Here is a 20,261-nt window from a genome sequence, read left to right as displayed (position 1 = left end):
AAGTTGTTTATTCATCCATTTTCACTTCCATTAATTTATCGTTTCTTTATTTCATTCATTAAGCACAAGTAATTTCGCCTATGTTGCCCTTGGTGACAGTGTTTGTTGGCTTCTAGGGGCAAGTTCACTTTCGTTTTCCTTTCGTTCATTAAGTTCTATGTTGCACTTTCAATTAAAGCTAACCACCTCTATGATTTCCGTGGCTTCACTGACTCTTGGCTTTATATGGTCATGGTTAACCAATATCGCACCCTTTTGGTTTTATTCCCTCCCTGATAAAAAGGTAGTGCAAGTCGATAGTTAGAACCACACATTCCGTCCCTGTATTTAAGTTTTTAGGATTGCCTTTGCCTTTTATAGCTGTTGTGGGAATGTTCCTGTCGAATATGAAATATTGATGTGCGAAATATGAACAAATATTAGGGGCCCTATAACCTCAAGTTATTCTGATCACCTAATGTGAAATTTACCTAACCGCCGACGCAAGTATCGTGCGGTGACCCGCAACGTTGTCTGGACAGTCTGATCAAACGCTCTCCTCGTTTATAGGAGGTCCTATCTATTCGCTTTAAAAGCAAATAGCTCTGTCTACCTTGACTTGTTTTAAGCATGAAGTGCTTCACGTTCCCGTTGTCGGCGACCTTCACGTGACCTTGAGATAAAATCCAGAACCGCTACTCGGGCACTCAAATGAGAAAATCAGGGCAAGTTGCGAGAACTAAACCTGATCATCGGCGCAACCAGTCAAGACCGCATTACGTACGCTAGTTACTTTCCAAACAAGGTACAACAATATGACTTCCGAGATTTCAAACTGTCTTTTCATACTATCGCTCAAGCTGTAACTTCTAGTAGGATGAAGTCTTATTTGTCATTTCCAATGACGACGTTCAAAAGGCAAATACATGGCACTGTATACTTGATTGTCATCTTTTGGCGCTGAGACAGAGTTGTCTATGCTCTTTTCAACGCCAGCTGTCCGCGGTGCTCACCGGCAGCGTCTTAGTTGGTAGCGTCCGGCGTGCCACGAATGGCTGTTTCACCGAGACGATACTTGCAGTAAGGTTCTGTGTTGGACAGGGAACTATTTCGTGCATACGGACCAGCGCAGAGTACACGTGGTACGTTGTGATGTGGTGACTAATACCGAGATTGTGGATCGTATCATCTCCAACCAATCTGCTTCGCTGGTAGACATTTCATGCTTACATGTACTCTCAATTACGATAGAGCAATCAATTATTTTCTTACGTAACTGGTTAACAAATTGCGAGAAGAACGCAGAAGTTGAGAGAGCTTTGATGGGGCCCGAGCTAACGCAGTGAAAGCAGATAACTGTATGAGGAGCTTGGTGTCAGCGTCTGCGATTGGTCTCATTTCCCTCGCTCTGTTTTCGGCGGCAGGTCAAAAATCATGGCCGCGTGAAACTCAATTTTAAAATGCGGCTAAAACGAATACTGAGCAAAGATGACGGCAGGGCGATATCGTGCACGTGGCCGAAACAGCTCGACAACGTTGTACTGGCCCGCAAATATTTATATTATAAATAAATAAATATGTTCTCCCCGGCAGCTTCGAGTATACCCACTGCCATATCAATCGGCGCAAGGCAATCTTCTATTCATTTCGATACAGGGTGGTTACTCTACGGCTATTCTGGAAAAAAAGTCCGTTTCATTCCGTATATTATAGCATGCTCAAAGCATGCACGTCATTTTGACTTTGTGAGTTCCCGCTCTTGTGACGCCCTGTAAAAGACAGGTGAAGTGGGTGCAGCCTGAAAAAACGTTAAAGAATAGCGGTGGGCTACCGGCGAAGAAACTGTAGCATTGGAAATAATGTTTTTTTTCTTTCTTTTGTTCCGTCTAATCATACATAATCAGTTTGTACACATAATATGAGAAGGGGGTTTTTCGCCGTTTACATTCTGTCGCGCGACAGACAGGCGAAGTGGGAAAGGCCCGAAAAACGTTTTGCCAGTCGGGGTCGGCTGATTGCAGAAATAGAATAGAAAAGCTTGGAATAGCTGTACATAATAGCAGCGCCGTTTAGATGAATAACACAATGGCGCAACATTATTTTAGCGCATTACATTCATGTAAACAGCGGTAACGCGCTTGGAAAGCCCATCGCATTAACGCGCCCCACAACTGTATAGATTTACGGACGCGAGTCGACTCACGCAAGTGGCACCACATTCTCGCGAGAGTTAATACGCCACATGTAAATGGCGCCGCGTCACTTTTGCCAAATGCGCTTGGAAACGAGATGCGCTACTGTCTCATTCATCTAAACACGACTCTCGGAGTGTTATTAGTTTGATGCTAGTGAGATGAATTTCATCAGCACCTACACTGGCTAACTCAAGAGATACATAATGTAAGAAACATTTTTTCGCCCTGTAGGAAAAAGATAAAACGGCTGTGAGCAACGCTGGAAAGTTCTTTGAAGTGTGGCATAATGACAACAGTATTATTACAGAATAACTTATTGAATTCATTCGCGATATCTCATGGTTTAGTGAGCAGAGCGCCGCAATAGCTTAGTCCAGCAATGTACGTCTTATTAGTGAATCTGTTTAGAAAAGAAATGAATATTTTCCATTGCTGTTTAAATATGATGCCTGTATAACCTATTTGAAACTCGTAATACTTAATTTCACCTTGTTTTGCCAATTAGTTACGTGTGTTACAGCTAATGTTGTAAAGTGTCAAATGCGCCCTTATCATCTGTTTTATTTGTTATGGAGGAGCATTCCAAGTGAGCGAGTCAGCGAACACCTCTTTCTTAAGTGCCGTTTTTTTTTTTAAAGAGCGAACCTCATTTGCCACATCATATTGGAAACAGCAGATATTTGGATACTGATCTGTAATCTTCAGTTAAAGAAGACCGCTGTTGTCAAGTGATACAAAATTGGAGAAAAGTTCGCCAGAATGTTACCCTGCTGTAACACGCGAAGACGAAAGCCGTCTGCACACTTGGTAATGCATAAAGTTATACAATCGGAGGGGGTCAGACTTCTTGCTATACATAACTAGTCGCCGTGTGAAGTACATGTGGGGCAAGCCGTTGTTCTGCGAGCTTCTGCCTCCTCTCTAAGCTGCCGCCTCGCATTGTCGCGTTGCTGCTTTGGCAGCTCGGCTTCTTCTGCTCGTTTTCGATGTTTAGCTGAGTCTTCGCGCGCTCGTATAAAATTGTAAGAATCGCACCAACGACGCTTCTCTTTGTCTTCATGCTGCATACTCTCAACAGGGGAAAGCAGCACTCGCGGTCGAACGCCTTGCTGCCGCCGCTTACGACGTAGCACATCGCTTCTCGCTTGGCGAGCATCCTCGGCCGGTAGTGTACTTCCCAGGTGGGTATGCAATATTGATGGTTCGGATACTTATTTTGAGCCTGTTCATTATCGAAACCTATGCTCTTAGATATGTTGTACTGGTGATTTTGATCGCTGGAAGGAACGTTGTGCTATGTTACGTTATCCAAGCTAAGATAGCCATGCTCTCAACACGCAGCATTGTTACAAACTTCGCCTTCTGCGCGCGGGATAGCCCTCAGAGAGAGAAGGGAAGAAGGAAAGGCAGAGAGGTTAACCAGACTGAGTCCAGTTCGCTACCATACAGTTCAACGTTGCTCATACGCGAGTACTGCCATCCGTCCTGTACGTGCTCTGTTAGAACATCGTTTGGCTTTGTGAGCACCTTCTTCGCATTGACCAGAGTGACTTTTTACCCCTGACCACTTCTACAAAAGCGTTAAGCCCGTTCAGGCCCGCAACGAAGCTATCGACCTCAGTCTTCATTCAGCTCCGTTCGGCACCTTTCGAAAAGCTGGTTTGCAATTTCAGCAATCGTGTTCTCCGAGCAGGCTTCGAGCTCCGCAAGTTGTTTAGAAAGCTCCGCCACCGTAGACATCCTTAGGGAAAGATACAAGCAATGAACAGTGCGTCATTAGCAACAGATGTAAGGACAAATCCATCCACAGTGAAGGTAATGAGTCACGGACCTGGGCAAGTATTCTACGATTCCACCTAGTAGAGATGTTAATTCCGTCTGCTGCTGAAGTGCTGATTGGCTGTCGCTGGGCGTACGCTCAGTTCAGCCTAGCCAATCAGAACTTCAACAGCAGAGGAAATGGGCATGTTCACTAGGTGTACTCTTACAGAATACGTTGCCTGTAAAGCCAAGGACGATCATTAGGCTCCCGCCCATACTGGCGTAACCACTGCTGCTAAGTGAAGGTGAGCCGCAGCCACTGTCGCCTTTAATGTCTCCACGGCAAACTCGTCAGAGAACCACGCTGGTGATCGGTGCAGGAAACCAGGTGATGGTGTAAGCACGTGACGTTGGGTGTGGTGTTGGGGAGATGACCGAACTGAATATCATGCAGCCAGCACATCATGCTAAGCATTTCCAGGATTGATGAGCCCATCACTCCGATTTGTAAAGCCATGGACGAAGCTTCGGAACCTGCACTTATTGCCATAATCGCTGGCGTTCAGTGCAACCAGTGACGTGTTTACTCTGTTGTTCACATTTTATAAGCTGGGAAAACATCGATTACTTAACAATTAGCACGCGAACTTCTTGCATTTGAGGAATCGGTCACGGGCTGCTGAAAGGGAGAGCTTCAAGTCTTCCATTGAAGTTATTCGCATAACTTTCTTTTTATTTTAATGTTACTTGTCCTAATTTACCGATTTACTTGTCTAACTTTTACGCCGAGTATCTTTAAATATATGACTATGCGGTAACCCAATCAAGATCAAATCAATTCATTATCTAGCGTTCCATATTTGAAGGAAATTTTCTACGCATTTCGTTAAAACCTGGAAGGTCCTGCTTCCCTTGTGGTTGTCTGTTGGTTCCTATCACAATAACTTCCGAGTATAAGTATCGTGTGCATGATCTTGTTAGACAATCCCAGGACCTGATATCCTGAACTTGGCGCTGCGCTCTGAGAGCGAGTATATCGCTTTCTGGTTCTTTGAATTTGGTCACACTCGTATATTAGTAGCATTTTCTTGCAGACACTTGTCCTAACATTGAAACCCATAAGAAAGAAGCTCGTGAGCAAAAAGAAAAGTTTGCTTGCAATTAACGCCCGCCCGTACCATGCCACAGCATATGTAAAGTTAAACATGTGAAATGATACGAAAAGGACGCACCGACATACATATAAGATACACGAATCACATCACGACACACAACATACATAACTAAACTACTACCTAGCTGAGCATCAGTCCCTCGTAGAAAGGTTAGGGGCACGTGCGTATCCGAGTCGCATAGACGGCACTAGTGAGTGGTCCACCTACACTCGCCCACAAAATATATCGGGGTGCTCGAGCACGTAGCGAAACGACCCTCCTCCCCTTCTAGGGCGGCACCCCTGGTGTCGAAACCAACGCCTGCACGCATGCGCGTCCCTCCGAGACTGCAAGCGTGCATGTTTCCGCGCTTCCTCCTTGCGCACCGGCGATATCCGAATGTAGCCGCGAGGTGCCCCTCTTGAGATAAGCGCTGTGGCGACTTCGACGGGCGAAACTATGTGAAGCGTGTTTAGAAGCGTGAGCTTGCGCGCGCCACTGCGGCCGCTTTTTGTCGAGTCACGAGCGCTGACGCATAGGGCCGGCCCGGCCCGGTGGCGAGCGCAACAAGTCATTTTTTTTTTCTGCACTGAACCTTTTAGTGGCCAATCTTCGTTGTTTCTTTTAGCTAACGGGGCGTTCTCCCGCAGAACAGCGTGCCAGAAAATGCGGTCTGTAGAAGGAGACAGGCAAGACGAAAATGAACAATTGATTTTCGTTTTAAAAATGAAGTTCTGCTCGTCGAAGCCGCCACGACGCATATCGAAACAGGGGTACCTTGCGAATGCACTCGGATATCGCCGGCGCGCAAGGAGGAAGCGCGGAAACAGGCACCCTTGCCGTCACGGAGGGACGCGCATGCGCCCAGGCGTCGATCCCGACACCAGGGGTTCACCGCGAGAAGGGGAGGAGGGTCGCTTCGCCACGCGCTAGCGCACATCGCAATATGTTGTGGGCGAGTGTACATTGCATTGCATTGCATACGTAAGCGTAACGTTGCGGGTTACCCATGTTATGTCCTTTGAGGCTGACTTCTTTGCTCCTCTCATTGTATGTTCTTGAAATCTACGTTAGACGTTCGACTTGACCTTCGTATCAAGAAATCAGGTCCTTGGCCAGTGCCGAAATTCCGTTCATGTGCTGGGTGAAGCTTAAACAGGTTATTTGTCTCCGATGAAATTGGTTCGTAGTGATCCGTTGCAATTTATGTACGAGAGTGTATTTTCTAAGTTTGGCTGCACGCGTGTGCTCTTTTTCTGTCGGTAGCTTCATGTTTGTACCCATATTTTTCCTCAACTTGTACGAGAGCTCTTATGGTGCTGAGGCAGTTACCGCTGTGTCGCACCTGCAAAGAAACACGTTTTTACTTGCGCATAATAAACTTTTTTCGAGGCAGTATAACGTTACCGAGCCCTTTCGTCACGTATACGATATTGCTCTGCCAACTGTTCTTTGCTGAGGATCGGTTTTAGCGCATTCTTAACATCCCGTTCCATGCCGGCGCCTCCTACCATTCACCGCGAGCTAAGTAAGCGGTAGCGGAAAAATCGGAAGCGCCAGCACCACCCTCCTCATCCGGTTATCTGTTCCCATTCAGCTGGCTCGGCCCCATCGAACGCCTCTCCACTTGAGCCTGCTGTTCGCCTGTTCTCTGCCACACAGATAAGAAACACTGCCCAAGGTAGTCAATTTAATTCGTTTATAAATGAAGAGAGCGTTTGATTGGGCTGTTCAGACAGTGCTGCGGGTGACTGCCGATGCCTGCATCGGCGATTACGTAAATTTGAATTGAGGAGATTGGAATAAAAATATATTGCAATATTTTTGCTTGATAGGCCCCAAGTTTCGTTCGAGTGCTTTTTTTTTTCGAAACATCTTCACTGCGTTATATACGTTTTGCGAGAATGTGCTGATACCGCCGTGAGAAGATAACGGAAAGTACCTGAAGGAAGAGTGGTCCGTGCTCTTCAGAGAACAATGCTGGCTCGGCAAGACAATGGTGAAATGCAGATAACAGCTCATTCTGTCAAGCTGTCGCCATGCGCTCTTTGCCAGAGATCTCAATGTATAATTATTGATGACACGTTGGCAAGGACGCAGTAATACGCCCGCAACAGAACGGAAATTGGCCGTGCTCTGAGGAAGGCACACAATTCTGATTGACTGGAGGACGCAGCCAAGTTAGCTGCCCACTTCGTGGAAGCGCCGAGACGACAACGTCTGCTGCCGACATGAGAGGTCAACTGGTGCTCCTTTTCACTTTGTGCTGCGTGGCTTTCGCGCAAAACAATGGTGAGATTTTAGCTTTGGCCAGTTTTCACTTCTTCTCCTGTGATCTAAAGCAAGCGCGACTCTGACAAGTTCTCGTTATTATAGAGGCAAGTGTGCACTTATGCGAAGCTCTCTGGCTCTCATAGTCACTGCACTACGTTCGTCATTCTTTGAATAGGCACAAACATTTATCCCACAGAAAAGCACACATCTCTGTGAAAGAACTCACTCGTCAAGAACTGTGTTATCTCGCCTAGGTTGCAAAGCGAATGAGACGTCGCAGTGTCGCAGCAATAAATGCGAGAACATTGCAGCAGCGCGAATCTTAAAAACCTTCCTGGCATGAACCGCTAAGTAATGCGGCGCTTGACGCAACTGCACATTTCTGATAAATATGCTGAGTTGAAAAAGAAGTACATAGCACGATCTCATTAAACTGAATTGGGAGGCTAATGTGTGATGTCTTACGATGGATAGATGAAGCATATTGTCTATGAAAATAAGCCTTCAGTGACCAGTTAGTAGTTTCACTAAATAAAGCAATTGGTTTGCATGTAGGGCGCTGAAGAGGCGGACGCGACCCCGGTTATTCATGATCATCAATTTGATGGTCAGTGACAGAGAAAATTACAACGGCAAAGTAAGGTCCACTGATTTACTAGTTCACAGTGGATTGCTACACAGATCAGTGAGTGAATCAGTGAACCAAATCAATTTAAAACGTTTGCCGCCACTCTATCTTTGGATGGCGCCTAAGATCATATCGCTGAAAGAGCGGCAATGGCAAGAACGTTGGTGTAGTGGATCTATAGGGAGAGTGTGATATGACTCAGCGGGCGTTCAGGTGAACGCCCTTATGAAAATTCAACTGGAGAAGCTTATGTCCAATGGCGCTTTTCACAAACGGTGGCTCAGTTGTCTTACGAAGCGGATATTGCATTTCTGAACTTGTTTACGATGTCTTTCCTAACAGTACCCAGAAACTTTTTTTGTTCGAGGTGAGCAGCAAGAAGTTCAGTGTGTGCCAAAGTTAGGAGAAGAAATTGCGAGGTCGATCGTAGCCCCAAGAGTCTCAAGAGTGTCTTCAGTAGGTGCACATACCACAAGGACGCTCTAAACAATTTCATCGCTTTCATTTTACGAGCCCCATCGCCGCATCTTAGTGTGCGTGCGTAAGACGCCAATCAAAGCTGGAGGGCGTATGACTGCCCTTTAGTTGAATGTTATTGACAATTTTGGGATGTATTTTAGATATAAAATGTATTATTTTCATTTGTTTGAAGTATTCCCGCTTCACTAGTGCCATTTCTTAACCGCTCGTAATTTTGTAGCCTATAAAAATGAAATGCATGGCTTCATGTGTGGGATATTCGTAAAATCACTGCCCGGGGCGTCGATATGTTTTCGATGAAGGCGAATTATGTTATCCGCCACATGTTATATTTAAAGATTCGGTAGAATATTGCCAAAATACATCTGGTACCTCTACATTTATATAGCTGATATAAAGGCGATAAAATGGAGTTCGACACGCTATGTGTCGAACTCCATTTATCGCCTTCATCTATCGCCTTCGCGACAGTAGATAACCGCAACGACCAATAATAGTGTAACGGGATGGTTGCCGTGGAATGGAGCGCAGTCAACTGAAGTGGCGTAACAGGCCTAACAGCCGTAACATGAACACATCTCACTCTATGACCTCGGACACTCGCTGTCAAAACGCTAGCGTGTGGAAGTGCGGTAACGCAGCAGCAACGAGTGAATTGACCTTCGTGTTAGCTCTTGCTTCCACGCGAAGTAAGCGCCGACAGCACCGCGCACACGAACCTTTCAGCAGCCCTCTACGCCAATAGATTCTGCCCCCATCTCACATCGCTTTCAAGACAGGGCGCGCGCGGCCGCTCTCAGCCCCGCCATACACAGCCGCCGCCAGAGTAGGACTCCCTCCTCCTCCTCCCTCCCCGTTGCCTTGCATGCGGTGAAAGACGGCGCACTTCCTCCCCGTTTTCCTCCCTTGCACGGGCGAGTTCGAGCCACCGTCCTGGGCTAACCCTCGCATGCCTTCAATCGCAGGCAGAGCATACAGCGCACAGCCGCGATATTATAGTCCTTGGCTTTTATACGAAACTTATCAGCAACGTCGATATCGGAAATGCGTCAGGAGTCTCCGTAGAGTTGCTATCGCAATAAACAAGATAACTCGGTCCATTTCCTCTAAGCAGAAAGAACAACTAATAGTGGCATCTGTTAGCGGTCTCTAGGTGCTCTTCTTGTGATTAACCCGCAGGAGGTAGTAACTTGCCCAAAGGTACGTGCGGAGTAATTGAGAGAGTGTATAGAAGAGGGGCTGGAAACACGCAAGTAAATCTTGCTCTTGTCTTATTTATTGGTGTGTTTGCGAATAGCACAAGGCAGGATTATGAGGCTTCTAGATATTTGGTTATATATTTTAGTGTTTTTGACCAATGATAGACTTACCCCGGGTGGCCTAGTACGTCGTGTGCCGTCTTAACGCTACACTGTTAGGGGTCACAGAAAATCCGGTGACCGCGTTCGGCGTCCCTGTAAGTGGGAATTCCTTAATATATATAGATATATATATATATATATATATATATATATATATATATATATATATATATATATATATATATATATATATTTATATATATATATATATATATATATATATATTTATATATATATATATATATATATATATATATATATATATATATATATATATATATATATATATATATATATATATAAATTGGAGGTCGCACAGGGCCCCTACATCCAGTCATGTTGGCCAGCAAGTCGAAAGCTTCTATGGCGACGTGGAATCGCCGATGTGTAAAGTCAAAACTAAATACACTATACTGATGGGCGACTTCGATGCCAGGGTAGGCAAGAAGCAGGCCGGTTACAAGTCAGTGCGGGAACATGGCATATGTTCTAGGAATAGCAGGGAAGAGTTGTTAGTAGAGTTTGCAGAACGGAATAACTTGCGGATAATGACTACCTTCTTCCGCAAAACGGATAACCGAAAATGGACGTGGAGGAGCCCGAATGGCGAGACTAGAAATGAAATAGACTTCATACTCTGCACTACCTCTGGCATCACACAAGATGTGTACATGCGCGGCAAGGTGCGCTGCAGTATCTATAGGAAGGCAAGATCTCGAATTTGTCTAGGCCTGACGAAGGAACGAAAAAAACTGGTACATAAGAAGCCGATCAATGAGTTAGCGGTACGAGGGAAAATAGAGGAATTCCGGGTCAAGCTACATAACAGGTATTCGGCTCAGTGTATGAAGCGATGAAGGACAATGTTATAGGCATCATTAAGGAGTGTAGAATAGAAGTCGGAGGTAACTTCCTTAGACAGGATACCGGTAAGCTATCGCGGGCAACAAAAAATCTCATTAAGAAACGCCGATGTATGAAAGCCTCTAACCCTAGAGTTAGAACAGAACTGGCAGAACTTGCGAAGTTAATCAACAAGGGTAAAACAGCTGACGCAAGGAAGTATAACATGGCTAAAATTGAACATGCTCTCACGAACGGAGGAAGCCTAAAGCAGTGAAGAAGAAACTAGGAATAGGCAAGAATGAGATGTATACGTTAAGAGACAAAGTAGCCAATATCATTGCTAATATGGGTGAGATAGTCCAAGTGGCTGAAGAGTTCTATGGAGATTTATTCAGTACCAGTGACACCCAGGATGATAATCGAAGAGGGTATAGTCTAGAGGACTTTGACATCCCACAAATGACGCCGGAAGAAGTAAACAAAGCCTTGCGAGCTATGTAAAGGGGGAAGGCAGCTGGGAAAGATCAGGTAACAAGAGATTTGTTGAAGGATGGGGGGAAGATTGTTCTAGAAAAACTTGCCACCCTGTATACGCAATGCCTCATGACCTCAAGCGTACCGGAATCATCGAAGAATGCAAACATAATTCTAATCCTTAAGAAAGGGGGTGCCAAAGACTTCAAAAATTGTAGACTGTGGCGCTTAAAATGCATTGCCTACAAAGTATTTACTAAGGTAATCGCAAATAGAATAAGGAACACCTTAGACTTCTGTCAACGAAAGAACCAGGCCGGATTTCGTAAACGTTACTCAACAATAGACTATATTCACACTACCCACCAGATGATAGACAAATGTGCATAATATAACAAACTTTTATATTTAGCTTTAATTGATTACCAGAAAGCATTTGATTCAGTCCAAACCTCAGCAGTCGTGCAGGCATTACGGAATCAGGGTGTAGACGAGCAGTACGTAAAAATACTGAAAGATATCTATAGCTGCTCCACAACCATCGCAGTCCTCCATAAAGAAAGCAAGAAAATCCCAATAAAGAAGGGCGCCAGGCAGGGTGATACGATCTCTCCAATGCTATTCACAGCGTGTTTACAGCAGGTACTCAGAGACCTACATTGGGAAGAATTGGTGATAAGAGTAAAGGGGAATACCTTAGTAACTTGCGATCCGTTGATGATACTGCCTTGCTTAGTAACTCAGAGGACAAATTGCATTGCATGCTCGCGGACCTGGACAGTCAAAGCAGAAGGGTGGGTGTAAAAATTATACTGCAGAAATCTAAAGTATTGTTTCACCGTCTCGGAAGCGAACAGCAGTTTACGATAGGTAGCGAGGCACTGGAAGTGGTGAGAGAATACACCTTACTTAGGGCAGATAGTGACCGCGAATCCGGATCATGAGACTGAAATAATCAGAAGAATAAAAATGGGCTGGTGTGCGTTTGGCAGGCATTCTCAGATCATGAACAGCAGGTTGGCATTATCGCTCAAGAGAAAAGTGTATAACAGCTGTGTCTTACCAGTACTCACTTACGGGGCAGATAGCTGGAGGCTTACGAAAAGGGTTCTACTTGAATTGAGGACGACACAATGAGCTATGGAATGAAGAATGATGGGCGTAACGTTAACGGGGGGTAAGAAGAGGGCAGATTGGGTGAGGGAACAAACGCGAGTTAATGACGAAATTGGGCACGGGCAGGGCATATAATGAGGGGGAAGATAAGTGATGGTCGTTAAGGGTTAGCGACTGGATTCTAAGAGAAGGGAAGCATAGCAGGGGTCGGCAGGAAGTTAAGTGGGCGGATGAGATGAAGAAGTTTGCAGTGAGAATATGGCCACAATTAGAACATGACCGCGGTAGTTGGAGAAGTATAGGAGAGGCTTTTGCCCTGCAGTGTGCGTATCTAGGCTGAGGATATATATATATATATATCATCATCAGCCCAGATACTCCATACGCCCACTACCACCTACCGCAGTCATGTTCTAATTGTGGCCATATTCTCCCTGCAAACATACATATATATATATATATATATATATATATATATATATATATATATATATATATATATATAATATATGCGCTATGCCTTGCTATATGACATATGGCGTACTAGGTTCACATTGCCCCACCATTTTTTCCGTCAAGGTGTTGATACCGTTCCTTACAATCTCGATGTAGTTATTCCTCAGAATTTCGAGAATGACAGCCGACAAACAAACTTCATGACTGGACTGAAATATTAAAAGTGCGAAACAATAAGAGAAACCAGCAAATACTCTAATTTTCCTGGCGCGGCTGTGTACTCCCTCCAGGATTGGCCTACGCAAGACACCGCCTTTCTAACAGAAAGCTCTCCTTCGTGCAACAGCGTTAGCAGGCAGCGTTTCCCGGTAAACATTATTGTTAAATGGGCTGCAGTTGCCAGGAAGCGCGAGGAGCAGTCAAGGATCTTTGAATGCTATCGCGTTCCACTCTTGAAAGGCGAAACTTAATCGTCCTCCCAATTTTTGTCGCAGTTCTGATGCAGTGTTACAACTAAAGTAACACGATAACATTATCTTCTTTGTTTCTCAGCTCAATGTGGAGTGCCTTCGATACCACCGCAGCTTGACCCCGATGATCGCATTTATGGTGGCACCGTAGCAATGCCCGGCAGCTGGCCATGGCAGGCGGGCATTTACACTCACCGATACCAGCACTTCTGCGGTGGCGCCCTTATCAATGACAGATACATCCTCACTGCGGCGCATTGCGTCTGGTAAGTTCGCTGCCCCCTTTGGTGCATATCCTTCGCTTTCTACTTTCGAGTAAAAGACAAAGAGTTTGATTTAATGTACATCTATCGTAAAAGCTTATTTATTCATTAATTCCAGGTACCCTCAATCACTGAGGCATTATAGAAGATGATAGGAAAACAGATCAGTGTATGTACGAAAAAAAATTACAAAACGCGGCAAACTACAATAGTGGGTAAGCTTGACATTGGATAAACACTCATTCGGTGAACGAATAAAGTGTCAAATAGAGGGAATTACTCTCCACAGCGTCCGCACGCAAGCCCACACGCACGCACGCACGTACGCACGCACGCACGCAGAAGCTCCGCGCATAGAAGTTCTTAGGATGAAGCTTTAGCTCGCGTGCTCCTATCCAAATACATGAAAAAAGAGAATTCGTTTTCTCGGCACCCACTGCACCAAACTTGACGAGATTTGTAGCAGTTGAACGAAAAACTTTATATCTAGTGACTGTTAGTTTCGAATTCTTTATTTAGGCCGTCAGTCTTTATGAAAAACTGGCAAAAATCCAAATTTTTCAGAAAACGAAACTGTCATGCTTACAGCTCAGTAACTCAGCAATGAGAAATTATTTCATATTTCTGAGAATTGCATCTAATAGTAAATCTAAAGCGGGCAAAAGTGATATGTTACATGTGAATCTCAAGAAAGTTAGTAATATGACCATACAGCTTTTCGAGTATCCTTGTACACAACGTAACAAATTCACGTAACAATCATCTAATAGAGACCGCTTACAAAGTTAAATATCTGTGCTTGATTCAGAGCACATATTTTTTTAACTTCGGGTTTCTATCTTCTTCGCACATTCCAATTTTTTGAAAACTAGTTTAACAAAATTAAGGCCCAAAATTGAACTTCTGCTTCCAGCAGCCACTAGAACTTGATTTTCTCTCTTAAACGTAACAAATTTCTTTGCAATCGGTCCAAGGGTTTTCTCAGAAAAGTTTTTCCGCGTTTTGCTTGTATTCCAATAGACCGAGTCGGAGTTGGTCCCGAGCTAAAGCTCCCTCTTAAGGGCGCCGCAGTTGTGCAACCGGTTGCGCCCATGAAATGGTCGATGATCGATCCAAGTATCGTGAGTGCTCCGGGTCCTCTGCAGTCGCGATCTGGCCTTATGGCCGAACGACATTACAGTCACAGATAATATACGGATAAGTCGTATTTTTATAGCGATATCGCAGCATACCAGAGATAGTTGGCGTCCGTTTGTTCGCGTAGTCCTCAGTAGCGTTTTCCTCAGTGCCCTGCCTGCGAAAGCATATTGTTACGTAGAAAGACGCAGACGACAAGCTATGTACAAATATATTTACAAGGAAAATACGCTGCGCTTGGCCAAGAAGCAACAGCCCGCGCTAGCTTCTAAATCGTCGTCGTCGTCTTCACACTGCTGGCCTTTCGTGATCGCACATATTGTGCCGTAGCACTACCTCCGGCGGCAAAAGCGCCGTCCCGGAGCGACTAAAGATCGGACTCGGAAGCAGTGTAGTAGGCCTTGAGCCTACTGACGTGTACGACATCACTAGATGCCACAGGAGAGGACGAGCTTGAGCCCACAGGAGCAATTTCGTAAGTCACAGGCGTCACCTGGCGCAGCACGCGGTAGGGCCCTGTGTATCGCGAAAGAAGCTTCTCTGAAAGTCCGACGTGACGAGAGGGCGACCACAGGACCACGAGCGCACCAGGTGAAAACTGTACGTCACGATGGCGGGCGTTCTACTGACACTGCTGAGGGGTCTGTGAGGCCGTAAGTCGAGCATGGGCAAGCTGGCGTGCATGGTCGGCGAGAGCGATGGCGTCGCGCGCATACTCGCTTGTTGAGACCGCAGCAGGAGGAAGTGCCGTGTCTAGGGGCAAGGTAGGTTCGCGACCGTACAGTAGATAAAAGGGAGAAAATCCGGCGGTGTCGTGCCGGGAAGAATTGTACGCAAATGTTACGTAAGGAAGGGCAATGTCCCAGTCGAGGTGGTCCTTGGAGACGTACTTGACCAGCATATCGGTAAGAGTACGGTTTAACCGCTCTGTCAGGCGATTGGTTTGAGGATGGTATGAAGTAGTCAGTTTGTGTTGAATGGAGCAGGAAAGCACAATGTCAGCGATAACTTTCGAGAGGAAGTTTCGACCACGGTCAGTAAGCAGCTGTCGCGGGGCGCCATGAAGCAAGATAATGTCACGCAAGAGAAAGTTCGCGACGTCAGTTGCGCAGCTGGTAGGGAGAGCCCGAGTGATAGCGTATCGGGTGGCGTAATCAGTCGCGACGGCTACCCATTTGTTCCCAGAGGATGACGTGGGAAAGGGACCGAGCAGGTCTAATCCAACACGAAAGAACGGTTCCACAGGGATGGTGATCGGCTGCAGATGACCGGCAGGTAGCACCTGAGGTGTCTTCCGACGCTGGCAGGGATCACAGGCAGCAACATAGCGTCGAACGGAGCGAGCGAGACCAGGCCAATAGAAGCGGCGGCGGACGCGGTCGTACGTGCGGGTTACCCCAAGATGTCCTGCAGTGGGTGCGTCATGCATCTCAAAGAGCACAGTCTGTCGTAGATGTTTTGGCACGACAAGAAGAAGATCAGGGCCATCAGGGAGGAAGCTCCTTCGGTACAGAATGCCGCCCTGGAGGACATATCGGCGAACGGATGCGTCGGTAGGTGTAGAGCACAGACGCTCGATGAGTACTCGCAGCGATAGGTCTCGGTACTGCTCATCGGCGATGTTAGCGAAGGCAGACACAGAGAAAATGCCGTCGGCGGTACTACTGTCGGCGTCGTCAGGCTCGTCTACCGGGTAGCGAGACAGGCAGTCAGCGTCCTTGTGGAGTCGGCCAGATTTGTAGGTGACAGAGAACGAATATTCTTGGAGGCGTAAGGCCCAGCGACCAAGTCTTCCTGAAGGGTCTTTCAATGAGCATAACCAACAAAGCGCGTGATGGTCTGTGACAACGGAAAAGGATCGGCCATATAAGTATGGGCGGAATTTCGCAACCGCCCAAACTAGGGCCAGACACTCACGCTCAGTGATGGAATAGTTGCGCTCCGCGGGTGAGAGGAGCCTGCTGGCGTAAGCGATAACACGGTCGTGGCCACGCTGGCGTTTTGCCAGTACTGCTCCAATTCCGTGACCGCTGGCATCAGTACGGACTTCGGTAGGCGCAGAAGGATCAAAATGGGCCAGAACGGGAGGCGTTGTGAGAATGTTGATTAGATGAGAGAATGCAGAGGCCTCGTTATCGCCCCACTGGAAAGGAGCGTCTTTTTTCAAAAGGTCGGTTAGTGGTCGTGCTATGGCGGCGAAATTCCTCACGAAACGGCGGAAGTACGAACAAAGGCCGATGAAGCTGCGCACATCCTTGACACACTTCGGAACAGGGAAGTGCGTAACAGCATGGATCTTGCCTGGGTCCGATTGCACTCCGTTCGCGTCAACGAGATGTCCAAGGACGGTAATCTGGCGACGGCCGAATTGGCACTTCGATGCGTTGAGTTGCAGACCGGCTCGCCGAAAAACGTCCAGGACTGCTGGAGAGGCGCTCGAGGTGCGTAGCGAACGTTGGGGAGAATACGATAACGTCGTCCAAGTAGCACAAGCACGTGGACCATTTGAAACCGTGAAGAAGGGAGTCCATCATGCCTTCAAAAGTGGCAGGAGCGTTACATAGGCCGAACGGCATCACCTTGAATTGATAAAGACCGTCGGGTGTTACAAAGGCAGTCTTCTTGCGGTCGAGATCGTCTACGGCAATCTGCCAATAGCCGGAGCGAAGGTCAATAGAGGAGAAATAGCGAGCACCGTGGAGGCAGTGAAGGGCGTCATCAATCCGAGGTAGGGGATACACGTCCTTTTTGGTAACCGTGTTAAGGTGCCGATAATCCACGCAAAAGCGCCATGAGCCATCCTTCTTTTTTACCAGCACAACCGGTGACGCCCAAGGACTACATGACGGTTCAATAATGTTCTTGGCAAGCATTTGGCGAACTTCTGCGTGAATAACTTGACGCTCAGCTGGTGACACTCGATACGGGTGGCGATGAATGGGAGGGGCATCGCCGGTATTAATGCGATGTTTGACAGCTGTAGTTTGGGCTAAAGGACGATCGTTAAAGTCAAAAATATCGTGGTAGGAAAACAGAACGCGGTAGAGGTCACGAGCGTGCTCGGAGGGCAAGTCGGGGGCAATCATTTTCCGTAAGTCAGCGATGGTACAATTTTCGACTGCGATGGGAGAGGAGGATCGGATGAAGTGTCGTCTACTGCAATGGATGCTACTGAGTGATCCTCGAATGAACAAAGCTGGGCCAAAGACATCCCACGTGGCAGCACTTGTGTCGTCAAGCCAAAGTTGACCACTGGCAGGCAGACGCAATTCGCCGTAATAGATAAAACTGTATGGGGTACTGTGATCCCGTGTGTAAGGAGGACGTCTGGCATAGGAGCCGCGATGTAGTGACCGTCGGGGACTGGTGGGGATGACACTAGGTCAACGTAGGTCAGTGCCGAAGGTGGCAAGCGAACGAAGTCGGCGGAACTGAGGCGACTGGGGTGTGGTTCAGCAGGATCCAGAACAGGCAGGTCAAGGCGGAGAGTACTGGCGGAACAATCGATGAGAGCAGAATGTGCGGAGAGGAAGTCTAAGCCGAGGATGATGTCGTGGGGACAGTGGGCGATGACTGTGAATAGCACGATTGTTGAGCGATCGGCGAAGGAGACGCGGGCGGTACACATACCAATGACGGGGGCTGTTCCGCCATCGGCGACACGGACAACAGGCGTCGTGGCGGGCGTGATAATTTTCCTGAGCCGGTTACGAAGGTCAGCGCTCATGACGGACAAATGCGCCCCAGTGTCTATGAGAGCAGACACAGAAACACCGTCGACTTGCACGTCAAGAAGGTTCAGATGAGTGGGCAAAGTCAGTAGAGGATTTGGCGGCGTTGGGGGCAACGCAGCGTCACCTCGAGGCACTGCATCGTATAGTTTTCTGGCTGGGAGCGGCGTTCGAAGGGAGTCGGCGAATAGGAGCGACGGGGCTGGGGAGAGCGAGATTGTCGTCGTTGGGGCGAAGGCGAACGAGAATAGGGGCGGTTCGTTGCAGGAGAATCAGTGGCGGCATTATCGGAGCGTGCGGCATAGGGACGAGAAGGGCCACCTGAGGGGCGAGAGTAGGCAGTATAGGGAGACCGGATCGGGGAACTCCAGCGACTACGACAGTGCCGAGAAATGTGTCCGATGCGATGGCAGTGGAAACAAATAGGCCTGTCGTCAGCAGTGCGCCATTCAGATGGGTTGCGGAAACGTGGTGGGTAAGAAGATGCGGGACGGGGCGAAATCGAAGAAGCCGGGCGGGTATCAGGGCGATGGGCCGAGCAGATGGTGTGAAGACCCATGTTTTCAAACTCCTGGCGGACAACAGCCTGGATCAGTGAGACCGTGACTGCAGATGCGGTGGTGGGACTGGAGTCGAAGGCAGCCGGATAGGCGGCCTCGATCTCACGCCGGACGATCCTGGTAACATCGGCAGTGTTGTTGGGACGAGGAGCGTCGGCACAGGAAGATGTCGCTTGGGTGTTGGGCAGACGGGCAAACTGCTGGTCAATACGTCGGCTTTTGGCGAGTTCCAGGCGGCGGCACTCTTTTATAACAGCATCCACCGTGGCTACGTTGTTGCAAACGAGCAAGTTGAAGGCGTCATCGGCAATGCCTTTGAGGATGTGGGAAACCTTTTCGGACTCAGTCATGTGGGTGTCAACTTTGCGGCACAGAGCCAAGACGTCCTGAATGTACACCATCTGCACCATCACACCATCTGCACCATCGTAGGGCTCCGTTGACGTCTGCACACGACCGGAAAGCGCCTTCTGCGCGGCAAGTTGGTGACCGTAGGGGATGCCGAACAAGTCTCGAAGCTTTTGCTTAAGCGAATCCCAACTGGTCAGCTCATCTTCGTGCGTCCGATACCAAACTCGAGGTGTGCCACCGAGGTAAAAGACGACGTTGGCGAGCATGATAGTTGGGTCCCACCGGTTATTGCGGCTGACGTGTTCGTAAAGGCTGATCCAGTCCTCGACGTCTTCCCCATCTTTTGCCGAGAATACGCCAGGATCACGGGGAGCGGAGAGGGTGATGTAGGTCGTCGAAGTGGTAGCAGGTGTCGGAGCCGGTGGAGTCGGGTTGGCGTCACCGGGAGCCATGAAGGTAGGCTCGACGTACCGTCCACTGCGAAGCTCCGTGACGAGGTACAGGGAACGTCCACCTCCACCAAATATGTTACGTAGAAAGACGCAGACGACAAGCTATGTACAAATATATTTACAAGGAAAATACGCTGCGCTTGGCCAAGAGGCAACAGCCCGCGCTAGCTTCTAAATCGTCGTCGTCGTCTTCACACTGCTGTCCTTTCGTGATCGCACATATTGTGCCGTAGCAATATTATGGATATTTGTGCAAGAACACAAATAGCTGCACGCAGTATTATAGCAAAGAAAATTTTCAACGTGTCCGTAGAGAGATGATAGAGCTGCAATGTGCACGAAGGTACACTTGTGTAATATCATCGTAAAAAGCGGGTGGACCGCATTATTTACACAGCAGTCCGAATGGCACTGAAGAAAGAGAAATAATCAATAATTTTCGTAATTTTTTTACTGGGATCCATGAAATGGGGAGTTTATCCATTTGATTCAAGGTAGACGCTGTTTTCTTCGTGACCCCGCTGCACAATGACATCCTTTGCTCCTGCTGTGAAATTTTAGAACAGCATGCGC

General features: G+C 47.5%; 1 protein-coding gene across 1 annotated transcript in view; it reads left to right on the top strand.

Moving 5' to 3' along the window:
- The first annotated feature begins 7,114 nt into the window (after positions 1-7,114).
- LOC139055938 (chymotrypsinogen A-like) overlaps positions 7,115-20,261 on the top strand; it is a 52,866-nt gene continuing 39,719 nt past the window's right edge. The window contains exons 1-2 of the mRNA XM_070533609.1: positions 7,115-7,381; positions 13,277-13,460. Coding sequence (XP_070389710.1) covers positions 7,321-7,381; positions 13,277-13,460 — 245 coding nt within the window. The 5' untranslated portion in view covers positions 7,115-7,320. The remainder of the gene's footprint in view (positions 7,382-13,276; positions 13,461-20,261) is intronic.

This window comes from Dermacentor albipictus, chromosome 2, assembly GCF_038994185.2.
Source record: "Dermacentor albipictus isolate Rhodes 1998 colony chromosome 2, USDA_Dalb.pri_finalv2, whole genome shotgun sequence".
Lineage (NCBI taxonomy): Eukaryota > Metazoa > Arthropoda > Arachnida > Ixodida > Ixodidae > Dermacentor > Dermacentor albipictus.
Note: the sequence above shows the minus strand (reverse complement) of the source record. Positions and strands in the feature narration are given on the sequence as shown.